The sequence below is a fragment of the Ixodes scapularis genome, unplaced genomic scaffold, assembly GCF_016920785.2.
Source record: "Ixodes scapularis isolate PalLabHiFi unplaced genomic scaffold, ASM1692078v2 PGA_scaffold41__6_contigs__length_2269736, whole genome shotgun sequence".
In the NCBI taxonomy this organism is placed as follows: domain Eukaryota; kingdom Metazoa; phylum Arthropoda; class Arachnida; order Ixodida; family Ixodidae; genus Ixodes; species Ixodes scapularis.
This window is the reverse complement of record NW_024609870.1, coordinates 984,406-1,011,403: the sequence shown is the minus strand read 5'-3', so window position 1 is coordinate 1,011,403 and position 26,998 is coordinate 984,406. Positions and strand designations below refer to the sequence as shown.

Below are 26,998 nucleotides of genomic sequence, written 5' to 3'. Positions count from 1 at the left end.
TCTACTTGGACTTTTCTCGCCGTTAACGCAGGGAAACCGTTGGATAATCGTGACAACTGATCATCTCACCCGGTAAGCCGAGACAAAAGCACTACCTTCGAGAACTGTTGTGGAAGTAGCCAAGTTCTTTTTTGAGTGTGCTGTCCGCCGACACGCACTTCCCAAGTCCTGATTACGAACCGAGGCTCCTCGTTTATGGCACAGCTAAGTCAGGAGATCCTCCAACTCGGCTACACCAGCCATCGTTGAACAACGGCACACCACCTGCAGACTAGCAGATTGACGGAGCGATTAAATAAGACCATCGCCGACATGATCTCGATGTACGTGGACGTTGTGGGCACCCTGGCGGCTCCCCAACCCAGTTGCCCGACTACGGGACACAGGGGGGAACTTTTCCCGCATGGCAGCGAAGTTACGCCAGCCACGCGCACATCGCACGCGCCGCCTAGATAAGGCGGACAAGAGGTGGCGCATGGAGAGTCGCTGGCTGGATTCAGGCGCCGTTGGTGCTCCTTGGTTTTCTGTTAGTTCTATAATTGTTCATGTCCAATTAAATGTAGTTTCTTGTTGTTGAAACTGTTGGCTCCATGTTATTCCTCCGGGTCAGGTATGCAGCAAGGCAAACCAACCACAACGTGGAACACAAGACGTGGAATGAGGTGTTGCTCATCCCACATCACATGTGCATACAACACGGCAGTTCAGGAAACCACTAGGATTACACCTTTTCAGCTGGTGCTCGGCAGAAAGGTGACGATGATGCTCAATGCCATGCTGCCCCACTGCACCATGACCCAACAGACGACGGCACCGACGACTCCCAGCTGGTCACCCAACGGGCTGAAAAGATACACCAGCTAGCCTGCCTTCGCATAAAGGACCAACAACAAGTCGAAGCTGGCCGGTACAACCTTCGTCGCTGCGACGTGGAGTTCCAGCCCGGAGAGCGTCGTTCAGAAAGGGTGTTTCTCCGTCGCTGCTGGTGGCACCAGGAACGCCATCCACCTGTACCTTGTGACATGCGGGCGACCGAGAACTGCTTTCAAATGACTCTTTCATGAAGCTTGTCAACTGATCTAAGAACGTTGGGTGCGCGCACCTTGAACGGGGACGTCTTACAGCGTGCTGAGTGCCGAACCGACCTCGGGGTGTCTACCAACCTGGAAAACCCTTTTTCAAAGACGAAATGAGCAAAAAAAGTGACAATGTCAGTGTGGAAGAAGCGCTCCTTTAATTTAAGCTCAACTAACTTGGATTCATTTCCAGATTCTCCTCCTTTCGTAATAATAGTCACCGAATTTAATTGCGTTACAGTCGTGTCTGCTTTCTAACACGCTTTTTGTATATGTAGATATTAAACTATTTCAGTTTAAGTTGGGCCGGAAGGGAGTTTGAAAGAGGTGGCGTGGACGTGCCCTTGCAGCTACTCCAGCAGACGTTGAGCCTGAACCATCAGTTCCTGGGCCTGGAGCGGCAGGAGGAGGCAGCCCTGCGACAGCTGCGGCTGCGGGCCCTGGCCCTGCAGCTGGTGGTGGTCATCCGGGGCAGCAACAGCTCCGCCCTGGGCCTGTGCGAGGCCTTCCTGGACCAGGTGGAGCTGCTGCAAGCGTGGGTGGTCCCTTTCCCTCCTAGTACCTATACTCAGTTTCACCTCACGTCCGTCAGAGCCAATCCAAGGCCATGCAAACGTCATGTGACCTCGGAGAGCATATCACGGACTACGTCCACGGAGCGGGATTGGCTAGGATAGCTTGTAGCGTCTGCTGCGTCTGGACGTCTGCTGAACTTCCGTTTTGCTTCGGTTCTAATGCGTGACTGCAGAAAGCGTTTGCTCGGTGCATTTTGTTTTTGCTCTTACCCGTATCTCGGACTCGATCTATGAATGCCCGGTTCGGCTTGGGCGGCCTTTACACCGACGAAGCAACGGCGAGTTACCGTTGGGTGCCGCAGTGCCAGTCCTGCGCGACAAGCCTCTGATGCTGGGGAAGACTGAACCTTTAAGCGGCTTGCAGCGAGCACTTCCAACCTGGTGTACAGAGCGAAGGTGTCCGCTAAGTGCTCCAAAGCTGTTTTAGTCGAGCTTAGGGATGTTGGTGCAAGTCCGAAATCTACACCGGTTGCCGTACGCCGACCGGCGATGCTCATCACAAAGATGCAAGCAACGGACTTTGCTATACTAAAACATTCATGAGCATTTCTTGCATAAAACAATGAAACTAAGTTGACTTGCGAGTTTAATGTATCTCTTGTGCAGCCGCGCTAGATATGTGCAGAAAAATAGGCGCTGTTTTAGCTTTTTTTATATTTTTAGTGCTTACCCACGAAGACATGCCCCATCCCACTTCTTTTATGAATTTCAGGCGGCAGGGGGGGGGCAATGACTTTGGATATTACAGTGGGTACAGAATCAGTCCTACATAAGATGGCGCCACTCCTTCTCACAGCTAGGGAGCGACCGTGCGTGGTGTGCAGGTGTGATCTCGGAGATACAGCGAGACCTTTAGCCTTGTTAAAAAGAGGAAGCATGCAGGTCAGGGCTACCCAATAGAAGGCATCTGTGTGCCATCTTTTAGGGGCGAAGCTCCTTAGGGTCTAGCCTTGTCCGGCATCCGTGCTCATATCGATTGCACTGGCTTCAGAATCGGATCGGCCCACTTTAAAAAAAAAAACTTACGCCCGCACGAGGATTCGAACTCAGGACCGCTTGCTTACGAGGCAGACGTCTTAACCATTACGCTTCACTCCAACGTTGCAGGTAGCCGCTCAACATCTACACACGAGGGCACTGCGGTCAAATGCATGTATAATCACGTTAGACTTTGCATGCATTGGCTCAACGTTTATAGACGAGAGGGCGCTGTGGTCAAATGCTCAACTGCGTATATAACCACGTTCAATACCGCACATTCTCTTTCTGACATGGACCGTTGACTTAAGCCGTGGAGATGCATTCCCACGGCTATAGCGGATCCAAGCTGATCCGCTAGAAGAACCACTGGCTCTGCATTTCACCGACCATAAAGCAGTAATAATGATGTCGAAACGCAACCCGGAACTCAGCACTACCTATGAACAATAAAAAAAAAATCTGCACCATCAGCACTACCTATGAACAATAAAATCAGTATCATCAGCACCACCAGAGCTTTGCCCCAATCAACATCATTCACCACGTGGAGATGCGTCTATTTTTGCAAGTGGTCATAAGTGATTGTAACAGTTGGTCGCATTCAAATGCAGCTGTCCGGACCAGCCTTAAGTGGGACCAACTGCGCTGCAACTGCTTATGACGAGATTATTGCCGTGAAATGCCAGGATTCCTAACACAGTCTGTTACACTCAAAGGCAAATGTCTGAACCAGCTTTCAGTGCCAATGTGACGTTTTGCTTTTTTGCATTGTGCAGGAATCGTTTAGCTCTAAACGGCATGTTATAACGCATCCATTGGGGTATCAACGTGATCGCGTTCTCTCGCACTTGTAGTTTTTATGACATCCTTCCAGCTGCAAGAGCAAAATAAATTGCCAGGTCAGGGTGTCTAGCGACCGGGAAAGCTGGGAATCGTCAGGGAAATTTTAATTACCGGAAAAAATCAGGGAATTGTAAGGGATATTGTCGAAAGGTGAGTCCAGTCAGGGAAAATGAGCCGGAAACGCCGTCGAGTGCCTTGAGCAAAGACTTTAGGACTTTGGGTCAGAAAAATGGGCAACAAATTCTGCTTAGAGCGGAGCGCAGACTCTGTTCAACCCGATGTAAAGTGTGCTACTCAATGCAAAAAAAAAAACAGATGACAAATCCAGTCCAAGCCTTGGATTGGATTGAGGGCGGAACACTAGGCTAGATCCAGTTAGAGCTACAGTGCAGTCCACTTATAACGATAATGAGGAAATCCGACATTTCAATCGTTATAAGCAATTATTGTTGTATCTGGACTAGAACCGGATCGTTTCTATTTTAGAAACTCTAGAAACTGATCGTTCTAAGCAGTACATTGTTACATGTGGTATCGTTATAAGTGGATTTCACTGTACTAGATTTAGTAACAAATAGGAAAGCCACAGACCCCAATCTAAGTATCTGAAAGTGTGCATCTGGCTGCCATTTGGTTATTGACGTCTGTGGTTGAGCGTCGTGTTTTCATTGTGCTTCCGGAAGTGGCCTTTTCACTACGATGTCTGCGGCAAGAAAGTGCTCGTTTAATCCGGACTGGATGAACCTGAACATTTCGGAATATGTGAGTTGGATTAAGCCCATGCAAAATGATCCTCAAAGTGCTCAATGCTTAATGCCTTGTGTTGTAATGCTCTTATATATTTAGCCGCCTCTACAGTAATTGGGGAATTTCACCTGAAATTGCCGGGGCAAAACCTGGAAAAGTTGGGAAATTTCAAAATAATAATTTGCTCGACACCCTGCAGGTGGAAAACAAGGAAACCAGGGATGATACTGATTGTGTTTATATGCAATGTGCGTGTTTATATGCAGAATGTGCATGATTAGAGCTTGTTTTGAGTAGCAGCACTGATAGGACACGTTCAGAAACATGATGAACACCATGAGTGTGCGCTTTTGACGCTGTCTCATTGGTTTCATCAGCTCGTTGATAAAAGCCATTTCAAGCAATTGCACAAGACAATGCTCCAAAATGCACCGATATTTTGGAAATAAACACCGTAAAACATGCGCCGATTTAAAAAAAAAAAAAAAAACGCCCGAAAGTACATAGCCTAGTTAAAAATTATTTAAGTTAGAGTACCATAAATACTGACGTTTAAAAGTATTTGCGAGATAGCGAGTTACTCTTAAAAATACTTCAAATAGAGTAACTTGAATGGAGTAGTATGAGTCGCTGAAAAGGAACGCACACTACATCCCACATTGCCACAGCTCTTGCCAGGATAAGAGTGGGGGAAAGGTCCGGGTGGGGAGTGGGCGAAATGGACTGAGCGGAAAGGCCGGATGCTCACCGCAGGTTCCTGGAGCAGCACAGCTTGGAGCCAGACCCATTCACGACGGCCATGCTGCGGGACATGGACGCCCTGGAGGAGCCCAAGCCTGGCTCGGTGGCCAGAGTGCTGCAGCCCCTGCTCCAGGCGCACGCCTGCCCCACCCTGCGCCTCTGCTGCCCTCGCGGGTGCGTTGCCCCTCCTCCTTTACTGCGTCCTCTAATGCTTCTACTTGCGCCCGTCGCTTGAACGTGGTCGCAGCGGCGGTGGTGGACATGGAAGGCTACTGCTGCGGGTTGCTCTGCAACTCTATGGTCCGCGGAAGCTCCGGGGTAGGAACCTTGTGACGACGGCAACACTCGCGTTCGGGGGGACCGGTGGTCGAGCACGTTCTCGGAGCACGTGGTGCAGGAACTCGCACTACAGATCCTGGAGTTCCCGGGTTCAGTCTCCGCTTCTTCTCGATCTGGACAAGCGTCGTACTGGCGTGCGGTCGTGTATCACTACTGCTCGATGCGCAACCCCGGGCTGGTGGTGGTACTGCACAGGGGAAAATCTTTGTCTATGGCGTATACCAGCATCGGCGTACCTCAAAGGCAGACCAACACTGTCTCTCTTTACTTTTTGCCGGGTGGCACCAACCGGCAGGATTGCGGCATCCGACAATGTGACCTGCCAGCTTGCGCGGTTTGTGCTGGCTTTCGACGTCCGGCAGGGCCGCTACCCGCGCCAGTGAAGGACACGTTGCAGGCATTGTAGGCGGCGGAGGGCCTCTTGGAGGCGTCCCGAAGGAACACCCTCCCGTGTTGAGGCTCACATATTCTGGATGCTCGGTACAGTTCTTGGCACCTATCGTCGACGTTTGTAGGTGGACGGGTTGACACATGTCAGGAGGAAAACAATGGGTGCAACAAACGCGGGGACAAGTACAAGAAGGGGTAGATAATGAATGAACGCCGCGTTGGCATATATTTTCTACTTGACCCCTTTTCCGCCGCTTCATTTTCCTCGTACGAAGATGGGAAAGTCGCCGTGGTGCAGACGCCGTTGGATCTGGAGCCCTCCACAACACGGGCAACGCTCGTTTGTGGTTGCGTATAAGGCGAGATTACGCGAAAAATGTGTTGCTTTTTGAGAAATGGGTGGTGTAGTACCATTCAATAGTACCTCTTGACGTAAAGTTGCCCACTACCTTGAAAGGTTTTAAATTGGGCGGAGTTGCGCTTTAAACATAATTTTTTCACAGGATCGCGTAAATGTTTAGTTTCAAATAGTAATTTAGAATGCTAGGTTTATAGGGACCGAGTAATTGGACGGCCGACTGTCAGGGTAAAAAATCATTTACTGGCTTCTGTCTCGTGGACGAAGCTCGTATACCGCGGTTTGCAAATGCTCTCGCGCTGCTGCTGCTGCTTTTGTCTCGCGATATTTGTCCCGAAGGTAGCAACGTGCTATTCAAGATTTGCTTCGAGATGAACTGCAATGTTTGTACGTTTCGAAGCGTCGATCACTGCAGGTTAATTACGGCTGATTTGGACCAGGTGCCTTAAAACTCTTTGAAATTTCTTACGACGAGAAAATGCACTGGCACGCTGGCGCCGTCTATACGGTGACCCTGGAACTGCATTTCACTAGAGCTAACGTATTTGCGATATCCAATGTACCCACGAAAAATGCTAGACATAGGCAAAAGGTTTTAGAGCCCAAAAGGGACAAATGACGGTCGAAAAAGGAAATATACGGGACTGCCAAGTGTTGAAAGGCTGCCCTAGAGGTGGCGCCAGTGTCTCATCCTAAGAGATTTTCAGAGAAAGTTGTAGATGGGCTAGTTGGTCAACGTTATGAAGCGGGGTCTAAGACTCGAAGAACAACGGATACAAGGAAGAAGACACACGCACGGGCATCACTCACAACTACAGTAATCCCTCGTTATAACGAAATCGCTTTTTTGGAATTATAATTTTAATCGAAGTTCGATATAGTCCCGACTGAAATGCATACATTTTTAACCGGATTATTCAAAGTGTATCGGCGGCCGACCACGCTTATTACGAAGGCCAAGCTGTTGAAAGCACGCAAGCCCACACAGAGGTGCACGGAGACCCTTGCGTTCCCTCCCCCTTCTCCATCGAGGCAAACGGCAAATAAGAAACGGAGCAAACAGGTGACGGAGGGCAGAGCGCGCGGAGCGCCACTTTCGATGCCGATGCCCAACTCAGTCAGGGAGCAGCGGGAGCAGCGTCCAGCTTCCCATGCACCTCCTAGCGCCCGCGGCCGACGCTGCCCGGCTCCCATTGGAATCGGGTCGAGGGAGTAATGGAGCTGATAGAGCCAACGGGGCCCGGAGGATATCATCGCTTCCGAACCCCCCGACGCACCCACCGGTGCGGTGGGTGCGCCTGCAGCGTACACGTGCGTCGTATTGCAGGAGTTTTTACCGAAAGTTGCTTAGATCCGCAAGGTTCAGAAAAGGGGCCGACTCAAGTCCGAAATTGCCAAAAAATTTGACATTCCAGCATCGGCTCTTCGACACCGTTCACCGTTTTCAGAACAAGCAAGGCATACTGGACGGTTTTGAGAATTTCTCATGCAAGAGAAAGTACGCCTGTGGCCCATAGATGAAAGATTGCCAACTGCTTTGCACACGTCGGATTTTCTCTCGCGAGGATGCTTGTCGAGCTGGCACACGATTTCCAGAGCTGCATCAATCTCTACAGGAGTGTGTGCAAACATGTTGGCGAAGCCACTGAGGAAAACTTTTATTCTTTCACGCTCGTCGATGCAGGCGTTCCCGTTGTTGCTCCTGCCACGGATGCTGCGATCGTAGACCTTGCGTGCAGCCAGGGTAAACACGAAGCGACGTCAGAGAGATACCTAGGGAAATGCTGACGACTGCGGAGACGCATAACATCCTAACTTCCAAACAAATGGGGGTGCAGCGGTGGTGACAGCGTTCTTGCAATGCCTTGAGCAGTATAGGTAGAACTGATACCCTGATAAAATTATCGGCCAACTTTTGACTCGGTAAAGCTGCCGCGAGTTGTTCATAACCAAGGTTTGTTCAGTTAAATATACGGTCTGGGTGTTCTGCAGAGTTTCACCCACCTTGAAGGGACACTGACAGGGTATTTATGCTTGCCAAGGGTTTTATTTGTACATGACTTATGATAGCCCAACTACTAGGACCCAATGTGCGGCTCGAAATTTGTTTTCTTTCCACCCGAAAACGCCGATTGAGAACTGGCTGGTTTGAATCGCGCTCACTCTCTCCTACGTGGTCCTGTACCACTTTCTATGGTTTAGACACAACCACCAAAGATAATCATAGCCGTGGGTCATCGAAGGTACATACTTAATATTAAAAATAGAAAAGGAATATGATACCCATTTTTTGTGGCGTCTAAAACGCTGCAAATGTGTCGATTGAAGAAAAATGTAGTCGCACAGCCACGTGACTTTTGGTAACTGTCTCCTTTTCTATATTGTTCTTCCTCCCCAGTCCAGTTTAGGCTTTGAGCAGTTGCGTTTTTTTACTTTATTAAAAATATATGTGATGCTGTAGCAACATAATGATTGGGTAGTCTTTTGATACCAAAATAAATCGCCTGGCAAAAAATAAAACTTTTGGGGGCGTCAGTGTAGTCTGATGCCGCTTTTTTTTTTTTTTTTTTTTGCTCTCTCGCTTTTATTGAATTGCCGCTGATATAAAATTTTCTTTTGCCGTCCTGTTGGCTTCGTCCTAACGAGAGATTACTGATATTTTAAAGGGGCAGAAAAGAAAGAAATACCTATCTCGTCACTTTCCTCACGTCCACGCACGCACTTGGCCGGGGGTTACTCACTTTATCATTCATTCACGAAATCTTCTTTCTTGTGTCTATTGTTTTTTTTCACCTTACAGCATGCATCACGAGATTTTAAGAGATTTTAAGGTACCGAAGGAGTTGCAAGTGCAAGTGCCCCTTTGAGTGCGCTTCTTACCAAGCACCAGTGCTGTGCAGACAAGCAACACCCGCGGAGCTTGCTTCCTTTGGTGTTGCTTTTTCACGGTGCACCGGTGCTCACTATAAAGCGCATTTAAATATGAATATCGCAGTCGCATGCTTAGGAAAAAGCACACCTCCAAAGATAGAGGGTACACGCAGGCCCTGGTGTATTAAAAAAATGAAACGGAGACTTTGGGAATGTTGATATTTCCGCTGCAGTAAACTTTTAAAACTGCCTATCACGTAAAAGCATATGCTGGGCAGAGATGTCTCGACACCCCGCATTCATCCTTCGTGATTATTCTTTTTATTTTTTTTTATTTAGGATTTGAAGGAATGATATTTGCATATAGCGAGATTTATAAACCTCCTCAAATAGGTATAGCTGGGCATCTCTGTAGGTCTAATTTTATGTCAGATCTGTCATTTTCTTGTCATCCCAATGTTGGCATTGGACTTTCTGAAGCCACAATCTCTAAATATAGTAAGAATAAAATTAAGTTAGTAATGGACAGCTGGAAGCTTGGAAAAGCCTTCATGTGTTCAACTGGGTTTTCTTTTAAGCATGGTGCGACAGTACGGGAGGCTTGGAAAAACTATTTCATTCGAAAATATTTGGCATAAACCACTATAGGCCTCAAAATGGCCTCAGACTCAAAAGCCACTATTTGCACATGCCTACCTTTTAATAGCATTGTGTACTCGTAAAACTGAGGAACCGCATGACAGCCTTTTCATTACCGGGTGAGCTCAGCTTCCACCCCAGAGATGGACAAGCGAGCATGACTTGCTCGTTGGTGCCACCTGGTGGAGACGAGAATTCCTTCTACGTATCGCATCTTGTCGGGCAGCTCCGCAAGCGTTGGTGCATCGTAGCCAACATCACCGAAACAGCTTGGTTAGGAAATTGCCATGGAAGCCCACCTCGGATAACCGGCTCCGACCCCTGTTTTGGTGCCGAGCTCGACAAGATCGTAGCACCACTGTTTCTGCAGCAGGGGCTTTATTAGGAATTTAAATACCGGAACAGAGAAAAACAAAAACAATAAAATGTTTCCCACGCCTACCAAGTGAACTTTTCCCGACATCTCAAAGTTGCGTAGACCGACAAACGAACGCGTTGACCGCCAGGGGTGGTGCTGAAACTTATGGGTTTCCCACAGTGCCCTCTAGTGTTCACCAACAAACCAAACTTCACTCCCCAGACAAAGTGTTTTCTTGTTTGAGGCAGTGCATGTCCGAGCCACATGCTGGTGCACGTTTATGAAACCTCTATCTCGCCAGTTACGGGGTGAGAGGACAACGTTAGCAGTAGAAGGAGAAACTCCTGTTCATACCCCCTGGAAGTTGCCTTCGTGGCGCCGGTTGTAGCTTACCGTCCATGTCTGGGAATGCAGGGGAGGCACGGGCCTGGAGCGCATCAAGCAGACGCGGGCCACGCTCTACGAGCCAGCAGGAGAGACGGACCTGCCACACAAGTTCACCGCTGGCCTCGTGCTGGCCATCACCTTAGACGCCGAGATCGACAACGTCTGGGACGTCGGGAATGTCAGGGTCAAGGTAGGTCCTCTGCTGTCTGCTCTGCCGCCCTTCCCCGGCACCTCCCGAGACCACCCGCTCATGTGGGGTGGGCCGAGGACGGGTGTGAGGCAGATCGTAAGCGCCCGCATCGGTTTTACAAAGAGTGGTGCCTAGAACTCTGAATGGTGCGCTTACTGTTACGTCACGTCGGTGAACAAGAGACCACTGGTAATCGGTTTAATCAATTCAAGCGCGGCCTTCGTCTGCCCGCGCACCCCGCCCCTTGAGTGCTCGGTGCCCACACTCCTCGAGTGGCCATGAGCTGATAAGAGCCAGTCTGTCAGTCAGTGCATAACACCTCCTCCAACTAGTTGCGGTACCCGTAGCATTGCGGAGGTCGTCGCATTTTGATGCCCCGGTGGGTACCCGTAGCCAGATTAGTGCCAGACGTCGAAGACGCTGACACTGGTTCCTGAGGCAAAGTCGTTGGCTTGTCGCCAGCTCCCGGATGTGATCTGGTTGGTTGGGCCTGACTGTTAGAGCTGTGCGATGGTGGCTGCGTTGGAGCTGAGTTGTCCATCTCTATGTCCCAGACAGGAAGCCACATGTCCGCTTTTTCTTGCACCTCGGTGTTTGTCAATTGTTTTCGTATATGGTTGCGATGACGGTGCAAACCCTTGATCAGTGCAAACCATCCATAAGCGTAGGTTTATTCAATGTTCGACCACTCCAGTAATCCAACCTTGACTGGTTGGAAACTCCTTCGTCTAAACTGCCTGTCCCGCGCTCAGTTCATGTGGGGTTAGGCAGGGAGTAAGCAGCCGGTTTAGCTGCGATGTTCACTGTACTCCTACTCCCTGCAGAGTCTCACTGAGCCATCAGTTTTTCTAATCACAACCACTGTTGTCGCCCATGTTGAATGTTGGACCAGTTCAAGAGTTCCTTGCTTTTGCTGAGCCATTAGCTCACACTCTATAACAGGGCACAAGCAAAAGGTGCGTGCCTTGAGGAATCTAGGGGTAGTTGGTTCTTTGAGCTCCAGCTGGACTGTTGGACCGGTGGACCCCGTGATATTGGACTTGATTATCGCCTTGTGTGCTTGAAGCGCCTTTCGGACCTCTTGACTTGGCAAAAGATGGTGTAACCCGCTGACCAGTACCTTCTGCGCTGGGAACCAATTTCTTCCCATCAAGTTGCACCCAGTTCCACTTGTCACCTTCAACGGAAGAAGGTAGCCTTTGGACTTATGTCTTACTTCGACTTCTGCAGACCCGAGAACATGCAAGCCTTCGCCCGTCCACGTTCAAAGTGTGACATCCTTTTTCTGCAAGCGAGGAGGCTTAAAAGAGGAAGTGGCGTCCTAAACTCTTTTTTTTTATTTACTGTATTAGCCTATCTCCTCTATATTTGGCGTGGTTATGTGGTTTGTTCTGCTGATTTCAAAAATGCAATCTGATTTCAAATATTTGTCCTTTGTAAAAAGGTACAAACATTATTAAAATACTAATTAGCTCATTTCTTACAGGGTTTTAAAACACTTTCTTATTCAAATATATTCTTAAAATTGGTGATAGTTGGTTTCGAGAGACATGACATGCAAGCTAAAGCTATTTTCATTTCTTTAGGACCATATAATCTGCAGAAAAAACACAAGACTACTGGGAGACCATAAATTAAAGGCTATAACAATGCCGAATTATGAAATATTAGTGTTATCATAACAAAAATACCATAATAAAAATAGCTTTAGCGTGCAGTTCAGTTATTCCTAAAGAGAATATTTCCAAGTTCATAAGAATCGGCCGAATAGAAGTTTATAAAAAAGCCCGTAAGGCTGGAGCATATGGTAAAAGAAATGAAGCTGAGAAAATCGACTTTGAAGTTTGAACGTGCATAAGTCTGGATATTTCAACCTCAGGCAGACAGAATCCGCCTGGTTTGAACTGTGGACAAGGGGAGAGACACGTGCCGAAGAAGCAGCCCGATAAGCAAAGGATTTTTAGCCCTAAGAAGAGCTTTTTTGGGGGGTGGCGTCAAAAACGCTGGCTCAGGTGAGGCTGGCTGGTCCTCAAAGAAGCCTGGGACTGTAGTCTTGCACTGTGTCTGCTTTATGCCTTGTAGAGAGCTGCTTCTTCATGCTGTTGCTGTCTAAGAACACCTTGTTGGCCTCATGGAGTCTCCTGTCATCCTTCTCGATGCTCCTCCTGACGAGAGCACTGCCTAAACGAAAAGGTTCCAAAAATTATGGTGTAAAAAATTTGAGCGAGAATCACAGCATGAAATTAATGTCTGTTTTAGTATCATTAGCATTATGAGGGAGCTAAAAATCAAACCCACATGCTTACAAAAAAATAATTTGGGTAAAATTACGAAAACTCTAAAGCCAAGGAAAGGTAGGGTGCTCAAAGCTCTGTGGTCTCAGGTTTTTGTAGGTGCTAAAGTATGTGAATATTTAACTTGCAGTTGCAAATCAAATAGAACTTTCTTGCATTCAAATTAAGTTGAGCATGGATACTTTAAGACATCACAGGTGGAAGTTATTTCTAAAAAGCATACCTATGAGAAGGAAAGGTTTTATTCTGTAAGAAACGTTTCACGTGCTTGTATAAAAAAAAAAAAGATCCCAGAAATGGGAGTTGGAACTCAATGTAACGTGGGAAGCAAAGCAAGATTTCTCCAGCTTAGCTTTATTTTCTCAGCTCGAGAAAATCAAGTTATGAATATTATTATTATTATTATAACTTCTTTGTTTATATGAAATAGTTGAAATCCTCTTGTCAGTTTAATACTCATACTTGATACAGGTCCTATTTGAACCCGAGGTGTTAATCTTATTTTTGGAACTGAATGCAGCGCTCCTCTGCCACGGGTCGGCCCAGCGTTGCACTGCCTCCAAAATCGGCCCACTTTTCTTTATTTGAATACTATAGCTCGAGCCTTAAAATCAGATTTTGAGGTATAATTAGAACCAAAGAGCCTACAACTGGCGAGCAACATTTCCCAGACCATGGAGCCAGTTGAGACGAGCAGCAAGGCTTGACACGCAGGTGCCAAGAGGTGAAGACGCCCGAGCACCCGTGCAAACCGGAACACGAAAAATGGGTCAATTCTCAAGATATCGTAATATTCAAAATATCTGAAAAAGTGGAATAATTCCGATGGTAAAATTGTGTCGCGTAACATAATTGACCAGGGGTGGCCAGGCTGACTCAGCCTAAGAACCGCAAACAAAAACCACGAAACTTGCAAGAGCCGCCAGGGGGGGGGGGGGGGGGGCAGACTTTTGTCCAGAGCAATAAACGAAACTCGAACTACTTTCAATCTATCCGAGTCAAAAGCAGTCCAACTGTACCTAAGGTAGCAGTAGCCCAAGGATACCAAACCACAACCTGTCTTTCGATTTTGAACGCATTGCATTTCTCTTTTTGCGTAAGTGTTTGTGTGACCGGGAGGGAGGCGGGAAAGTGTGTGGGGGTGGGAGGGGGGACTAGGGGAGGGAGCCGCAAGCCGCATTTTAACATGCGAAGAGCCGCATGCGGCTTGAGAGCCGCAGCTTGGCCACCCCTGTCATAGACTATCAGCAGATTATTCAAAGTTTTTAATATTGACTCGCTTATACACCAGCTCCGTGACGTTACGCCAGTGCGGTGGCGTTGCCGTTGGCCCTGCGCACAAGCAGACAGTCTATTTCGCGCGAATCTGGTTTCGGTGCACGTCCCTCGCCCGATGTGGGCAAGCATGGGCTCATTTGTAAGCAGCGTGTATAGCTACCAGTTTTCAGTCCCTTTCGTCTCTCTTGTTCTATTTGACATTCGGATCTGTCCCGAGAACCGTGTGCTCGAGGTAGCAGTCCCAGGGAGTCCAACTTGCAGAACTGTCCCGGTCGGGGCGAAAACCGGCAGAGCCTTTACTGTATGAACCCCGAAGAGAGTGGCTCCAAGCAACACTAGGGTGTTGCAGGTGAAGTACCCGGACAAGCAGGTGCAGCTGATCCTACCCCGCCTGGCCGACTTCCGCCAGCTGGAGGACTTCAAGTACCGGCTCTACACCAGCGTGCTCCTCTCCCACAGCGTCTGGTCCGGTAAGCTCCTCCGCATCCAAAGTGGTCTACAACAGTAGTCCCTGTGTCACGCTGTCGCCATCCTAGCAGTTGGGTTTTGGCAAAGAAGTGCAAGTGAACGTGCCAGAGGCCTTCGTGGTCCACGGCAGCACAACGGACGTCTCCCACTACTGCAACACTGCAGGCATCAACGACGAATTCGTGCACCAGATATCTTGCCACGCGAGAGCTCAAACCAGTAATATTTGCAACCACCCACACACAGATTGGGTGCGACGAGCCGGAAAAGATAAAAACCTTCGAGTAGTGTCTTCACACACACACATGACTCGTTGGAAAAGATTAAATTTTCCAGCTCGATAATTTTTCTTTCTGCAAAGTGGCACTGAATACAAAGAAGGATGTCTCCACACTGTCGCAGACGGATTCGCAGGCAGCCTACCTTAGAGCAGCTACAAGTGCTACCCGCACAAGCGTCCAGCGCAGAGGCCGCCATCTCGGTCCCCGCGTGATACGTACAATGGACAACGCACGTCTTCTTCACTCCGCACGTGCCAAAGCTGCGCTGCACTCGAATCCACACCATGCAGCAAACACGTGCAAGAGAGAGGGGGAAAGGTCCCTCGTGCATTTGAGGGGTCTACTTTTTTTTATAAAAAACATGGCGGAGACCGCAGACCAGCTCGCACAATCGTGGTTGAGTTAGCGACTTCTAGATGGCGTGACGAGCCGACGACTGAACTACGTCTTGCACACCGTCTGTATTCTGAAAAGGGAGAAACAGTTCGGGGTCCACGCACCCTTAGGGAAAGACACTGCTGTTTGAGTAAAAAATAGAATACTGAAAAAAACACATCTTTGAAATTGTGTTTTTGAAGGTTGACAGGCACTTATCATCTCGTCCTGAAGAATTTTGGTGAAATAAGGCTCAATTATTTCTAAATATTGACTCGAAAACATAGTAAAACGAGTCTGTGCATGTCTTTTGCTATTGTTTACTAATGAACAATTTACACACTCTGCTATTTTATGGAAGCCATATCTCTAAATGCACGTATCCAATCATCATTTATTTTTCTTCCGGTAGGTGTATGTGCAAGGTATCCAATAAGATGCACATATATATGTTAAATATGGCATCAATTTTTTTGTTTTTGTTAATATGCTTTATTTAAACTTGCTGCAATAAATCATTTTGAAACTGAAAAATTCAAAAGTGTTTTAAAAAACTTATTACTCCTCGTAGAGCTTTCATTTCTACCTACCCTCCTTTCGCTGTTTATTTTGTGATACGAGTATTTCACTCCTTTGAAATAACAGCAGAACAAATGAGTTGCTACATCAGAACCAAGTCCATATTTGTAAAGGCAGATGTATCCCATAGAGAGAGGCAGCAGAGGTCTTCCAACGGACGGTCCCCTTCCCCGCAGAGGCCCTGCACGTGGAGGTGGGCCTGGTGCTGGACTTTGCGGACACGGATGCGGCCCAGAGCAAGGGCAGCCAGAAGACCGGGCTGGGGCTCCGGCTGGAGGACCACACCATCGAGCTGTGCCGGCCGGTCAAGGTCTTCGTCGCTCCCAAGCCCATCAAGAAGGGCCTCTGAGGCCCAAGGGGGGTAACCCCCTGGCAACGAGTACCACCCGAGTTTCTTGCGGGAGCCAGAATGTTGGCATTTGGAGGGGATTAAAAGAGGCCCCCGGGCACGTGAAGCTCGGCCGATATCTCTTTGCTCCATCGCTGTACTCGCCGACGGCAGGGAGGATTTTCTCCCTTGGACGACACTGCTCGTTGGCCTCGTGCACACGGAGGCGTTCCGGAGGGGTGCCTTGCGGCTCTCACTTGGTCGGCGACTGTTTTGCGAAGGACAGAAAACCAATTCCCGAGATTTCGGAAAAAGCTTGAAACCGCTGGCAACGGTGATTAGATGGCTCAAGCGTCGTTCCCTGTGGCTCTAGTTTCTGCTGCGCGACGGGCGTTGGAGGCTTCGGCTGTGCCACTCCAGCCAGGCTGGCCCCTCCCCCCTACACCGGGGTGCCGGACACACCGACCAGTCGCTGTCCGAGTAACGTTGCAGTGAGAGACAAAAGAACTCTGCGTTGCCAAGTGGCAAAGAACACTGTTTGGATATAAGAAGGGTTCCGTGTTTTCAGTAAGTACCGGCAGACAGCAAAAATGAATTTCGAGCCCGTCTTATTGAAATGGAGGGTAAATCGAAAGACCTTGAATCAGAAGGACCCTAGGTTTTCTGTAAGAGGTCGCAAGTCGGCAAGCCAGAGTGGAAAGGCTGGAAAGGTTGCCGCCATCTATGAGCGATGGCGGCAACCAGACAACTGGCAAGCCAGTTGTCTGTTTGCCGCCGTCGCTCATAGGTGGCGGTAGCCGTATAAAGTTTTGTGTCGACATTTGTTTGTCCGCGGACACTATACTGGGGAAACTAGCCCTTAACAGCTCCACCGTAAAAATTAAGACTAATAAATTTAGCGGGGAAACCGCCCAAATGACGAACCGGACTTCCCATCTTCCCAACTTCTGCCCTAATGGGAAGTCTGGTTCTTCATTTGCACCGTTGAAGACGCTGTACTTTCGTTGGCATAGTGCACGACAGCACAAACATACGACCACCTTTTTTTCTCTTTTTACAGTCTGCGATAAAAACTACCGTGTGTCATCCTAACGTGTAAAACAGCGAAGGCAACAAGTGTGAGGTCCTTGCTTTTCCTACTTGTGGGAGCGCGTGGTAACAATGATAAAATACTCAATTTTTATACTTATTTTATCTGTTTCCTGAGTTCTAGCGATCACTTAATTGATACTGTGTTTCAGCGATCGGTTTGTTTTGTTTAGCGCTCAGTCAAACTGCATTTGTGGCTTTGTTTATATAAACGAGCAAAATAAACAGTGATAATGTAATGTTGTAAACTAAAGTCTGAGTTATAAAAAGCAATATACAGTAAAACCTCGTTATAACAAAGTTGAAGGAGCGGTCGTAATTATTTCGTTATAACCATTAGTTTGTTATAGCCAATGTCCATTTCTTCCCACTATTAGCAAGCAAGGGGAATTATGATTGCTTTGTTATATCCATTAGTTTGTTATATCCCTGTTTTGTTATAACGAGGTTTTACTGTAGTAGTCATTACGCTGCATTTTAAATGCACCAAAATCTGGGAAATCTGAAACCAGATTTTGGAAACTATCTTGCGACAAAAAAGTTTGTAAATTTAGTTTACGACAATGTCACAAACTTTTGAGTATTCCCAAAGCAAAATGTTTGTAAGTTTTGCTTAAGTTACGATGAAATTCGTAACTTACGCAAAACGCGGAGCTGTCAAGGGCTAGTATCCCCAGTATTGTGTCCGCCAGCAAGCAAATGATGACACAAAACTCTGGACAGCTACTGCCATCTATGAGCAACAGCGGCAACCAGACAACCGGCTTGCCTTATTTGATTGCAGCCGTCGCTCATAGATGGCGGCAACCTTTCCAGCCTTTCCATTCTGGCTTGCCGACTTGCAGCCGGCCATGACTTCATTCCCACCATAGTACAGTTTCGCTGGTCTTCCTTCTTCACCAGAGTGGAAAGGATGAAAGTTTTTTCAAGATGTATTACTCAGATACCGATTTTCATTCTACTTACTGCCGGGCTGCAAATTTTATGTCATCCATATTGGATAATTCCTGCAAGATTGAACTATTTCAGCGCTGTACGAACACTTTCCTATTTTCTATTTGCAGGAATTATCCATATTGGATCCAATCCAATCTTGCAATTATCCATATTGGATTATCCAATCTTGCAGGAATTATCCATATTGGATAATTCCTGCAAGATTGAACTATTTCAGCGCTGTACGAACACTTTCCTATTTTCTACCTCAGTACTTTGCATCACTGACTGGAACAAACTACCCGACCATATTGTAACTGAGCAATATCCCATTTCATTTCAAAAGCAGAGCTTCAATTTGTTTTACTGTGAACCTTGATTTGTAAAACTCTATCATGATGATAACATGCTAATAAGCATCTTTTTTTTTGCGATTTTTACTTGGTGTCTATTTTTTTATGCCATTCAATAACTTTGTCTTTTATTTTTGAATCCCCCCTCATGTAATGTGTCTTCGGATACCTTTGACGTTAATAAAATTAAATTAAATTAATGCCTCTGCATCATTTACCCAATTGCTACTGTAGTTCATTTTATCCAGTCCCACTTCTATCATTTCCATTTCATAGGGATTTTTTTTTTTTTTATATATATACAACTTGCATGTTTTTCAAAGGTATACACCACCTAGTTTATCCCGTAAAAAAAAAAAAAAACAACGTTTACAACACCCTGTAACACCGAATGGGAGCGCAGCTCTTGAGGAGGAGGGAAGGGTACTGAGGGGAGGGTATCCCCTCCTCACCTCCCTGCCACTCCTGCTCCCCCTTGTCCTCCTGCTCCCCTCCTCCATTCTCCTCCTCCCCGCGTGTTGCATCATGGGAAATGTCCCATAATGCACCGCGCGAGACTCTCGTGATGTTGCAAGGGTCGTGCGCGGTGCATTATGGAATATTTCCCATAATGCACCACGCGGTTACGCCAACGGCGACGCCGCTCAAGCTGGAAACAGGCGCCTAAGAGCTGTGCTCTAAAATAACACATCTGTCTCAAGATATTACTTTCTTTTTATTTCACCAGAGTATTTGTAGGTTTTAATAATTTTCCTGCCTTCTAAAATTTGTTTTTTTTTAAATCACTGGGCTTGCACAGCTCTCATGTTAGCTCAGAAAAAATAAATAGTGCGAAAACTGGTGTTTCTACGACGTAAATGCTACGCGCGAAGCCTTCAGCTCGGCTCTATAGCGCGGCGCACGTCAGCCTGCTGCCGTGACGTCACGGGAGGTGTGTTCTGGCCTTTTTCTATAGGTGGTGTTGGCCTGGCCTCAGAGGTAGAGTTCCTGTATATAGCTACCTACGGTAGCAGAGTTGCGCATTCAGCCTCGGAGGGTGGCCGTAGCGCCGGCTTTCCTGTACGCCCTGGATGCTTTGCTCGTCAAGTGACTAAACTTGGCGAACAGCGGCGTTGCGCGCGCCGCCGCGCATGGAAAGCAGGAAAAGAGGAGAAGGAGGCGAAAACAGGGGAACATACGCCGGGGTGCGAGCAACGTCGGCGAAGCGATCGTAAAGGTGGCTTTCTTGCACGGCGCCGTATGCTTTGCTCCTCACGTGATGCATCTTGGCGAATGGCGGCACGGGGAAAATAAATACGCAACTCTGCTCGGGGGAGCATATCGAGGAACTCTACTCAGAGGTAACGCAAGGTTTGTCGATGCACGAGGCACATGCAACGTGCAGCCCTTGGGAAAATCATGGCGGCACAGCGCAGCACTAAGCTAGATTTCACATGCCATGAATTTCCCAGAACTTGTGTGCGGCACGTGCCTCGAGCAGTTTTACAACAATGAATGGTGCCACTTTTCCCAGGATAGAGGGGCTTTACTCAGTGCCCACTCGGGCAAACTCCAATGGAGCTGCACGGCCGAGCTCAGCGCGGCACAGCCACTTCACTTGAACGCGCGCTCGGCCGTCGGCTGGGGAGACATGGTTGTCCACGCCACTACGCCGCGGACAAACTATGGGAGCGAAAGGACGACATTCATGCTTTCGCATTAACAACCCGTAAAAAGTGCTAAAATGTCCTCGAAATTTTTTTTTTTTTTTTTGCTTGATTTTTTTAAGGGTCATTCTGGTGATATCTTGCACCGCCTGGTGAAAGCTAGGAGAAAATTTGCTTAAAGGAGTCATGAAACGCTTTTTCAACTTTTTTCTGTTTAGCTTTCCTCCTCAACTCATAAATCGCGCATTGTACCAAGCAGTTCAAGAAGTCGGAAAGGGGGGAGTCCCCGCTTGCTCGGAATCTGGCTTGTATAGCCGGACACAGCCATTGTCCCCCTAGAAGATTAGCCCGTCGCTCAAAATTCCGACTAGTTGCTTTCCCCACCCCGTTCACCCCGAAGCTGACAGTGCTGTGGAAGCTACGTGCTCGTTGGGCCAGCCACACATTTTCCACGTGATCATGCTCTCTCGCGTATACCGACCTGCAGAGAATGAGGTCAGGTGATGAAAGGGAGGCGGCTGATTGGTCTGGCAAGCGCGTAGCTTCCACCGCAATGTCAGCTTCGGGGTAAAGGGATTAAGTGAGGTCCGGTGTCGTGTGACGTGCGCTTGGGCCCTGGTGACGCGCTGCGGGGGCCCGGTTATGGTGGCTAGTAGCCCGGTGACGCGCTGCGGGGTCCGCGGATGTATCACAGTGAAAAGGCGGAGAGTTTACGAAGGGAAGGAGGTACGAAATAGTCCGCTATGTTTTGCAAATTTTCATAGCGAAAGTCAGGCTTCTGACTTTCTACCTTTGTTCTTTTGGCCCACTGAACGATGTGCTATTAGTAAAATCCCAATATAAATTGATTTACTCCAGGCCAAAATTCGTTTCATGGGTCCTTTAAAAGGGAGCAATGTTGGAAGGGAGGGAGGCATCATCTTTTTTAGAGCGGAGCTGTTAAGGGCTAGGTTCCCCAGGAACGTGTCCGGTACCAAACAAATGTCGACACAAACCTACGCGAATTTCAGGAGAGCTACCGCCATCTATAATCGACGGAGGCAACCAGTCTGGTTACTGCCGTCGCTCATAGATGGTGGCAACCGTTCCAGCTATCATAGAAGAATGGATAGTTGGTGTGAATTTATCGTAGGACACAGCGGGAAAGACAGATGAGGACAAAGAAGAAACCCGTGACGAGTCCACGCTCGTGGATTTCATCCAAGATGCGGGGCTCACCATGACCCCCCCTGGGAGGCACCCACTTGATCGAATGACGTTTTAGCGAACGCCCACGTTTCATCGAACGACACTTTAGCAAATAGTAGGACGCCGCGAAGCGGCGTTTTCGGGTGGGCCAAGTGAGTTCATATTTTTGTAATGAGTTGCCGTAGACTGTCGCCGCGAAGCGGCGTAAAGCGCAGCGCGACGGATGGGTTAACGCGCGCCCCCGTTATTCGCTAAAACGACCATTCGCTCAAATGTCGCCGTTCGCTAAAATGTCATTCGCTCTTCTGATATGGACCAGGCCAATAAACGCTTTCTGAACTGAACTGAACTCGGCGCTCGTAACGCTGCGCATGTCATGTGTGTTTCTTCTTCGCCCTCGAACCTCGTCTGTTTTGCGCGCTGTTCCCTACGCTCTTGTCAGTTTCGGTTTGGACTCGGGATGCGTCGGCCGCGTGCCCTTTTCGCGGGGAAAGAAGACCGGTGTAGGACGCCGATCTCACTACCCCTCCGCTTCGACTACGGTAGTGGTTATGGCGTACGCCAAAATTAATACCGTAGTCATTTCGGCGTACGCCATAGTCAATACCGTAGTCTTTTTCGCATACCCCAAACACACTACCCTTACGCCAAATTCAATACTTTGAATAACGTCGGTTCAGCAGGGGTTGAGCCAGTTGAGCTCCGCATTTCGCTAAAACTGGCGGAAGTAACTTTCTGCAGCAAAATACCCTGATTGTTTGTTGTTGTTTGTATGAGCAGCGGAACGCGCGCGGCAGGCGTTGTTAATTTTGATTAGCGTTGATACGGCTGACGGCGCACAGAGCTGAAGGGCACAAGCAAGGAAGCTTGGAGTGATTCTGTGTGAATGTGATTTGACATCGCTTTCTGTTTCTTCGATCGTGGTGCAAATGCAGGTGCCCGACTCCCGAACGATTCGAAGGCAAGAGTGGTAGCCCGCCGGGTCTCAATCGCATGCACTGTCGTCATTTTGGGCACATCGGAAGAAAATAAGCGTGCGATCGGCCTGTCTAGGTTCTGGCGACACCGTTTCAGGCTGTATATGAGAAAATTTAGCCACTACAGTACGACTGCTAGCCTGGGGTATGTGCCTCACAACAGATCGAAACGCGGTGGGGGTGGGGATCCCTGGCAGCGGGACCTTTCGCTGTACGAGCTGCGGTGCGCTAACACACTCGACCTCCGATACCCCCTTGGGTCACAGCGCTTGCTGAAAGAAGTTTGGATCGTTTTACGCAGATTTTGCAGTGCGTACGAGACGCACAACTGCTACGTACTACGTCCTAGATGCCCAAACTGAGGCTCGCTACTTGTGCGCGGCTCTCGTGATCTGGAGAACAGTATGCTCGCCATGAAAATGTTGCAGTGAGAAGTACGGAAAAGTAATATTATAACAGTAGAGTATTTAAAACTGGCTTGCATTGTCACTGAACATATGAAAATAAAACTGATTAGGAATGCCGATCAGATCGGGTGGGAATGTGATATAGATCTTTAAATAGGCTCGGGTTATGTGCGAAGTTGCGTCGGAACAGGTGGGCAGGGGTGCTATATTCTCCATCCCCCACATAATTCAAACTCGTTGCCCCCATCCCTGTTCCTATATTCTTCCAATGTGGCAGGTTCTTTTTTTTTTCTTCTTTGTGCCTAGAGCTGCAGTTTTCTATGCTTCATCTCCCTTTAGCATGGACTGTTAGCCAGATTCTACAAGTGTGAGCTAATTGCTTTGGATCACACCATGGCGGTTGCACGAGTGCTCATTCACTGCAAGCGCTGTGAAGGCAGTCGAGGCTATACCATCTTGTGCTTGCGCAGCCTTTGCGGTTTGAGGTCCTTTGTTTTGGCCTGTTCTTTTGTGTCTGGGTTTCATATGTCCTTTTTGTTTCTTGTTTCGTGTGCTGGGTATGGTTGGAAGTTATGTTACGCCTAGTAGTAGGATCTTTTGTAGAAACATTGGTTTGAGAGTAAATGGTTCTATTACCTTCTTTCTTTTCCTTTGGCCGAGCAGAGAGGGAAAATGGTTTCTTCATGTCGACTTCGGGACAGAAAATAACCCACGATCGGGACAAAGGCAAGTTTGGGGAAACCGTATCTAGGTCACAGCGGCTCAATGGGCAAACAGGATGTGGCTCACGTTTTGTGTGTCGAACAGGTTAGAGAGGCCTGGTGCGCGCGTTGTTTTCTAGCCATTTATTCTCGATCCCAGTCGCGTGTCTAGGTGGCAGCACGTATTCGCCAAAGGGTGGATTGTGAAGGAGGTATGGACGTGTATATAAGGCGGTGTTTGTTGAATAAACTTCAACCTGTGTCCGAGACTTCAATGTTCATTTCATTTTTTTTTTTATTTTCCTAAGTCTCGGGTTTACTATGTTTGTCATTCACCAGCTCGCCTGTGTTTTCTCCCTTTCTTCACTGAATAATGTACTGGTCAAGAATTATCTGGTCTTACCCAAAGTCGAAGGGAGACCAATGGAGTTTGAGGTAGACAGTAGCTTACCACCTTGACCAGGGCAAGACCCTAGATGACGTGTTGCTGACACATGAGGAAGCTCTTGACCCAGGGATGAGCAGGCACAAAGAACCCTTGGTGAACCTGGATCTGAAAAAAGATGCAGCACTGCGCTTTTTGAAGGCTAGCCCTGTTCCGTTTGCAATGTGTACCGCAGTGGAGGCAGAACTCTGGATGCTCCAAAGCTAAGGCATAATCGAGCCAACACAACGCGGTTGAAAAACTGGCGGTAAATCTGATGCGGGCTGTAGCAGATTTTGTGGCGAGCGTGCTTGGAGGCACTATTTTTTCAACACTGGACCTCACTAATAATAATAATAATAATAATTTTTATTTGCACAAGAAAGTTTGCCCACTCAGCGGCGTGCAATGCTAGACGGTAAGGTTAGTACCCTTACGCAAGTGCGCCTGCTAGTCCGCCACTGAGTAGGTGTGGTGGTGGTGGTGGGGGTGGTGTTTGCCTGACGTGAGGTTTTTCTCACTGGCTGTGGAAAAGTTGAGGAAAACCTCACGTCGGGCAAACACCACCACCACAAACTGTAGTCGTAAGTACAAGATAACAGATACACGTATGGAAACAATGAATAATCATAACCCAGAGGGGAAGATAAGAAAACTTGCTGTGCCCCAACCCACCCCCACGCAGACCATGGCAGAGGCCCCAGCCACAAGGCATTCCACTATAGCTGTGTGTGACAGTGGAGACAGCAGATATGCTCACCATAAACACCATCAAAAGACGACAGAGTGAAAAGGATGCTCTTGAAAAGTTCGGCTGCCGCAGCAATTTTCCAGCTCTGCAAGGAGACAGTCCTAGCAGGAAAACCTATCATGGAAATTTACCTGGGTAATGTTGTTGTGACGATCTGGATCGGTCATCAAGATAAATGGGCACCGTGCTCAGGAAAGACATGTCAACGTCATTAGCTACCATGCCAAAACTACTTCTTTTATTTCGATCATGAGCGCTCGCACGAGCCGCTTCAGAGCGATGTCTCTTTTGCAGCTTGTCACGTGCCAAGGTTCTTAATTAAGTGTTGACCTGATATCACGCTGCCATACACCAAACACTAAACAAACATTAAACAAATACTGCGTTGAGCAATATGCACATGAATAAATAATGATATACATACGACGTGATAAATGAGAAAAGACATAAATTTTACAAAGTTCAGTCCCCAGGTAGAGGCTGCACAAATTTGATGACCGGCTTCAGTTTCTCCACATGCACTACATCGCGACCAGTACCATCCACGAGTTCAAGCTCGTAGTTCACGGGAGAGAGCCGGCTCACAATTTGGCGAGGGCCAGTAAATCATAGTGTTGCCTTGACTCTGATGAGTGGGCTCTCCTACAACACGAGCTAGTCCTTCTCAAAAAGAACATACATGTGCCACTGTCAAAGTCGCTTTCTCGCTTTTCTTGAGCAAGCTTGATTTGTCTGGAGGTCAACTTCCGAGCTGCGTACCGCTGTCGAATGTAACACCATTGCAACGTTGGTGCTGACGGTTGACAACTTTCCAAGGTTCTGAGACAGAAGTCCCCTGGCAAAAAAAGGCTTGATCAACGGAAAATGGGCTCAGATTCCACATTGCTAAGCTTAATTGTCTTGATGCCCACTGCAGCACCAGAGGTGATGTGACAAACTACTGATGACACCTTCCAGGCGGTAGGGGCATCAAGTTTTCACCTTTCTCCGTCAACAATGCAACAGACTCAAAGTGCCGTTGCCATTCCAGAAATTCTTGGGTCAGCTCTTGCCGGCATCACGTGACCAAAGTGGCCGCTTCTCTTACAAATGAGACGGAGCGGACGAACTTCAGGATATTGGGACGAAGAACATTGAAAGTCCCGCAAAGTTTTTGACATATGCTGAAGCGACGCATGCTGCTTCTTTTGCTTCTCTGTTGCAGAAGGGTGCTGGTGACGATTGCTGTCGTCGGCGTTCCGATGAAGCGGTGGCCGGCCCTGCTTCGAGAGCAGGAGGGAGCGCGCTTTCTTTGTCCCTGCGCAGCTTGCACTCGCTCTGCAGCGAGAGCCAAAACCGGTGTCTTTGGTTGGCTTAAGACAACCTGGTCAAAGCAAAGGAAAGAGTCCAGCAACTCATTCAACGAAGCGAAGCGCCTGTCGAAGCATGCTTTCGTGCTTTGTGGAAGAGTGTGGCAGGATAACCTTGCATTTCTCCGCCTTCGTCTCTGGGTAGCTGCACTCGTGGATGAGCTCCAGTAAACAGAAGGCGGAGTCGGTGCAAGATCGTATGTATGGCTCTGGGTGCAGGACCCTCCCAAGTGCTGACTTGTGCTGAACATCTTTTGTTTTGCCTCAACTTCGTTGTCCAGGTTGTAACGACGACGAAAACCTTTCTTCATTTGCTCCTACATTGTTAGCTTGGCCGTCTTGAGGTGGTACCTAATCCACATGGAGTCCTAGCTTAGATGGTAGCTTGGATACAATCAATGGGATGGCCTCACCTGGTGCAACTTTAAACGTCTGGAACCTGAAATCTATCTGGTGAAACCAGGCGATGATGTCCGTGCGCAGCCGAGAAACCGAGCTGACAGTCACGTTGGTCAGCGACTGCAGTGTCTGCGGCTGACTCAGCTTGAGTAGGAACCCTCTTCCTAGGTGCCTTGGACCTTTTTTTCTTTGCGGACTCTTGGAGCAGTGTACGTCAGAGTCCACGCTGCACGAAAACTCCGAGGACGAGGTTTTCGGCATCATTGCCTCGAGTTGATCAAGACAATCCATGGTGCTGACAGGTGCCAGCAGGTTACTGATCAAATTCAGTGTTGCCTGTAGCTGTGCGTTGAAGAATCTAAACGCAGACATTTTGAGCAGACTGCCTTTCCTGCGGGCAAGGATGAGCCCAACCCTCCCACAGTTCTGCTCATGTTGCAAGCGTTGACAAGGGCGCTATAGTCTGTTGCAGGTCAAGAACAGCATGAGAGTGGAGAAGAGGAAACCACCTCTACTTGTCATGATAGGTGGTTTGCTTCTCTCCAGTGTTCACTCCGCCAATGTCGAAAGAGAGGGACAGAGGCTTCTCCTGCTATTCTTGACCTGCAGGAGACTCTAATACCCTTGTTACACGGGCACATTTAACTGCAGTTACGCTAAGCCACAGATAGCGCGCAATA

General features: G+C 48.2%; 1 protein-coding gene across 1 annotated transcript in view; it reads left to right on the top strand.

Annotated features, from left to right (window-relative positions):
- Positions 1-16,799, top strand: part of LOC8044028 (integrator complex subunit 4) — a 74,505-nt gene extending 57,706 nt beyond the window's left edge. The window contains exons 16-20 of the mRNA XM_029989626.4: positions 1,427-1,611; positions 4,976-5,137; positions 10,333-10,495; positions 14,417-14,537; positions 15,947-16,799. Of these exons, the coding sequence (XP_029845486.2) occupies positions 1,427-1,611; positions 4,976-5,137; positions 10,333-10,495; positions 14,417-14,537; positions 15,947-16,119 (804 nt within the window). The 3' untranslated portion in view covers positions 16,120-16,799. The remainder of the gene's footprint in view (positions 1-1,426; positions 1,612-4,975; positions 5,138-10,332; positions 10,496-14,416; positions 14,538-15,946) is intronic.
- Positions 16,800-26,998: the final 10,199 nt, after the last annotated feature.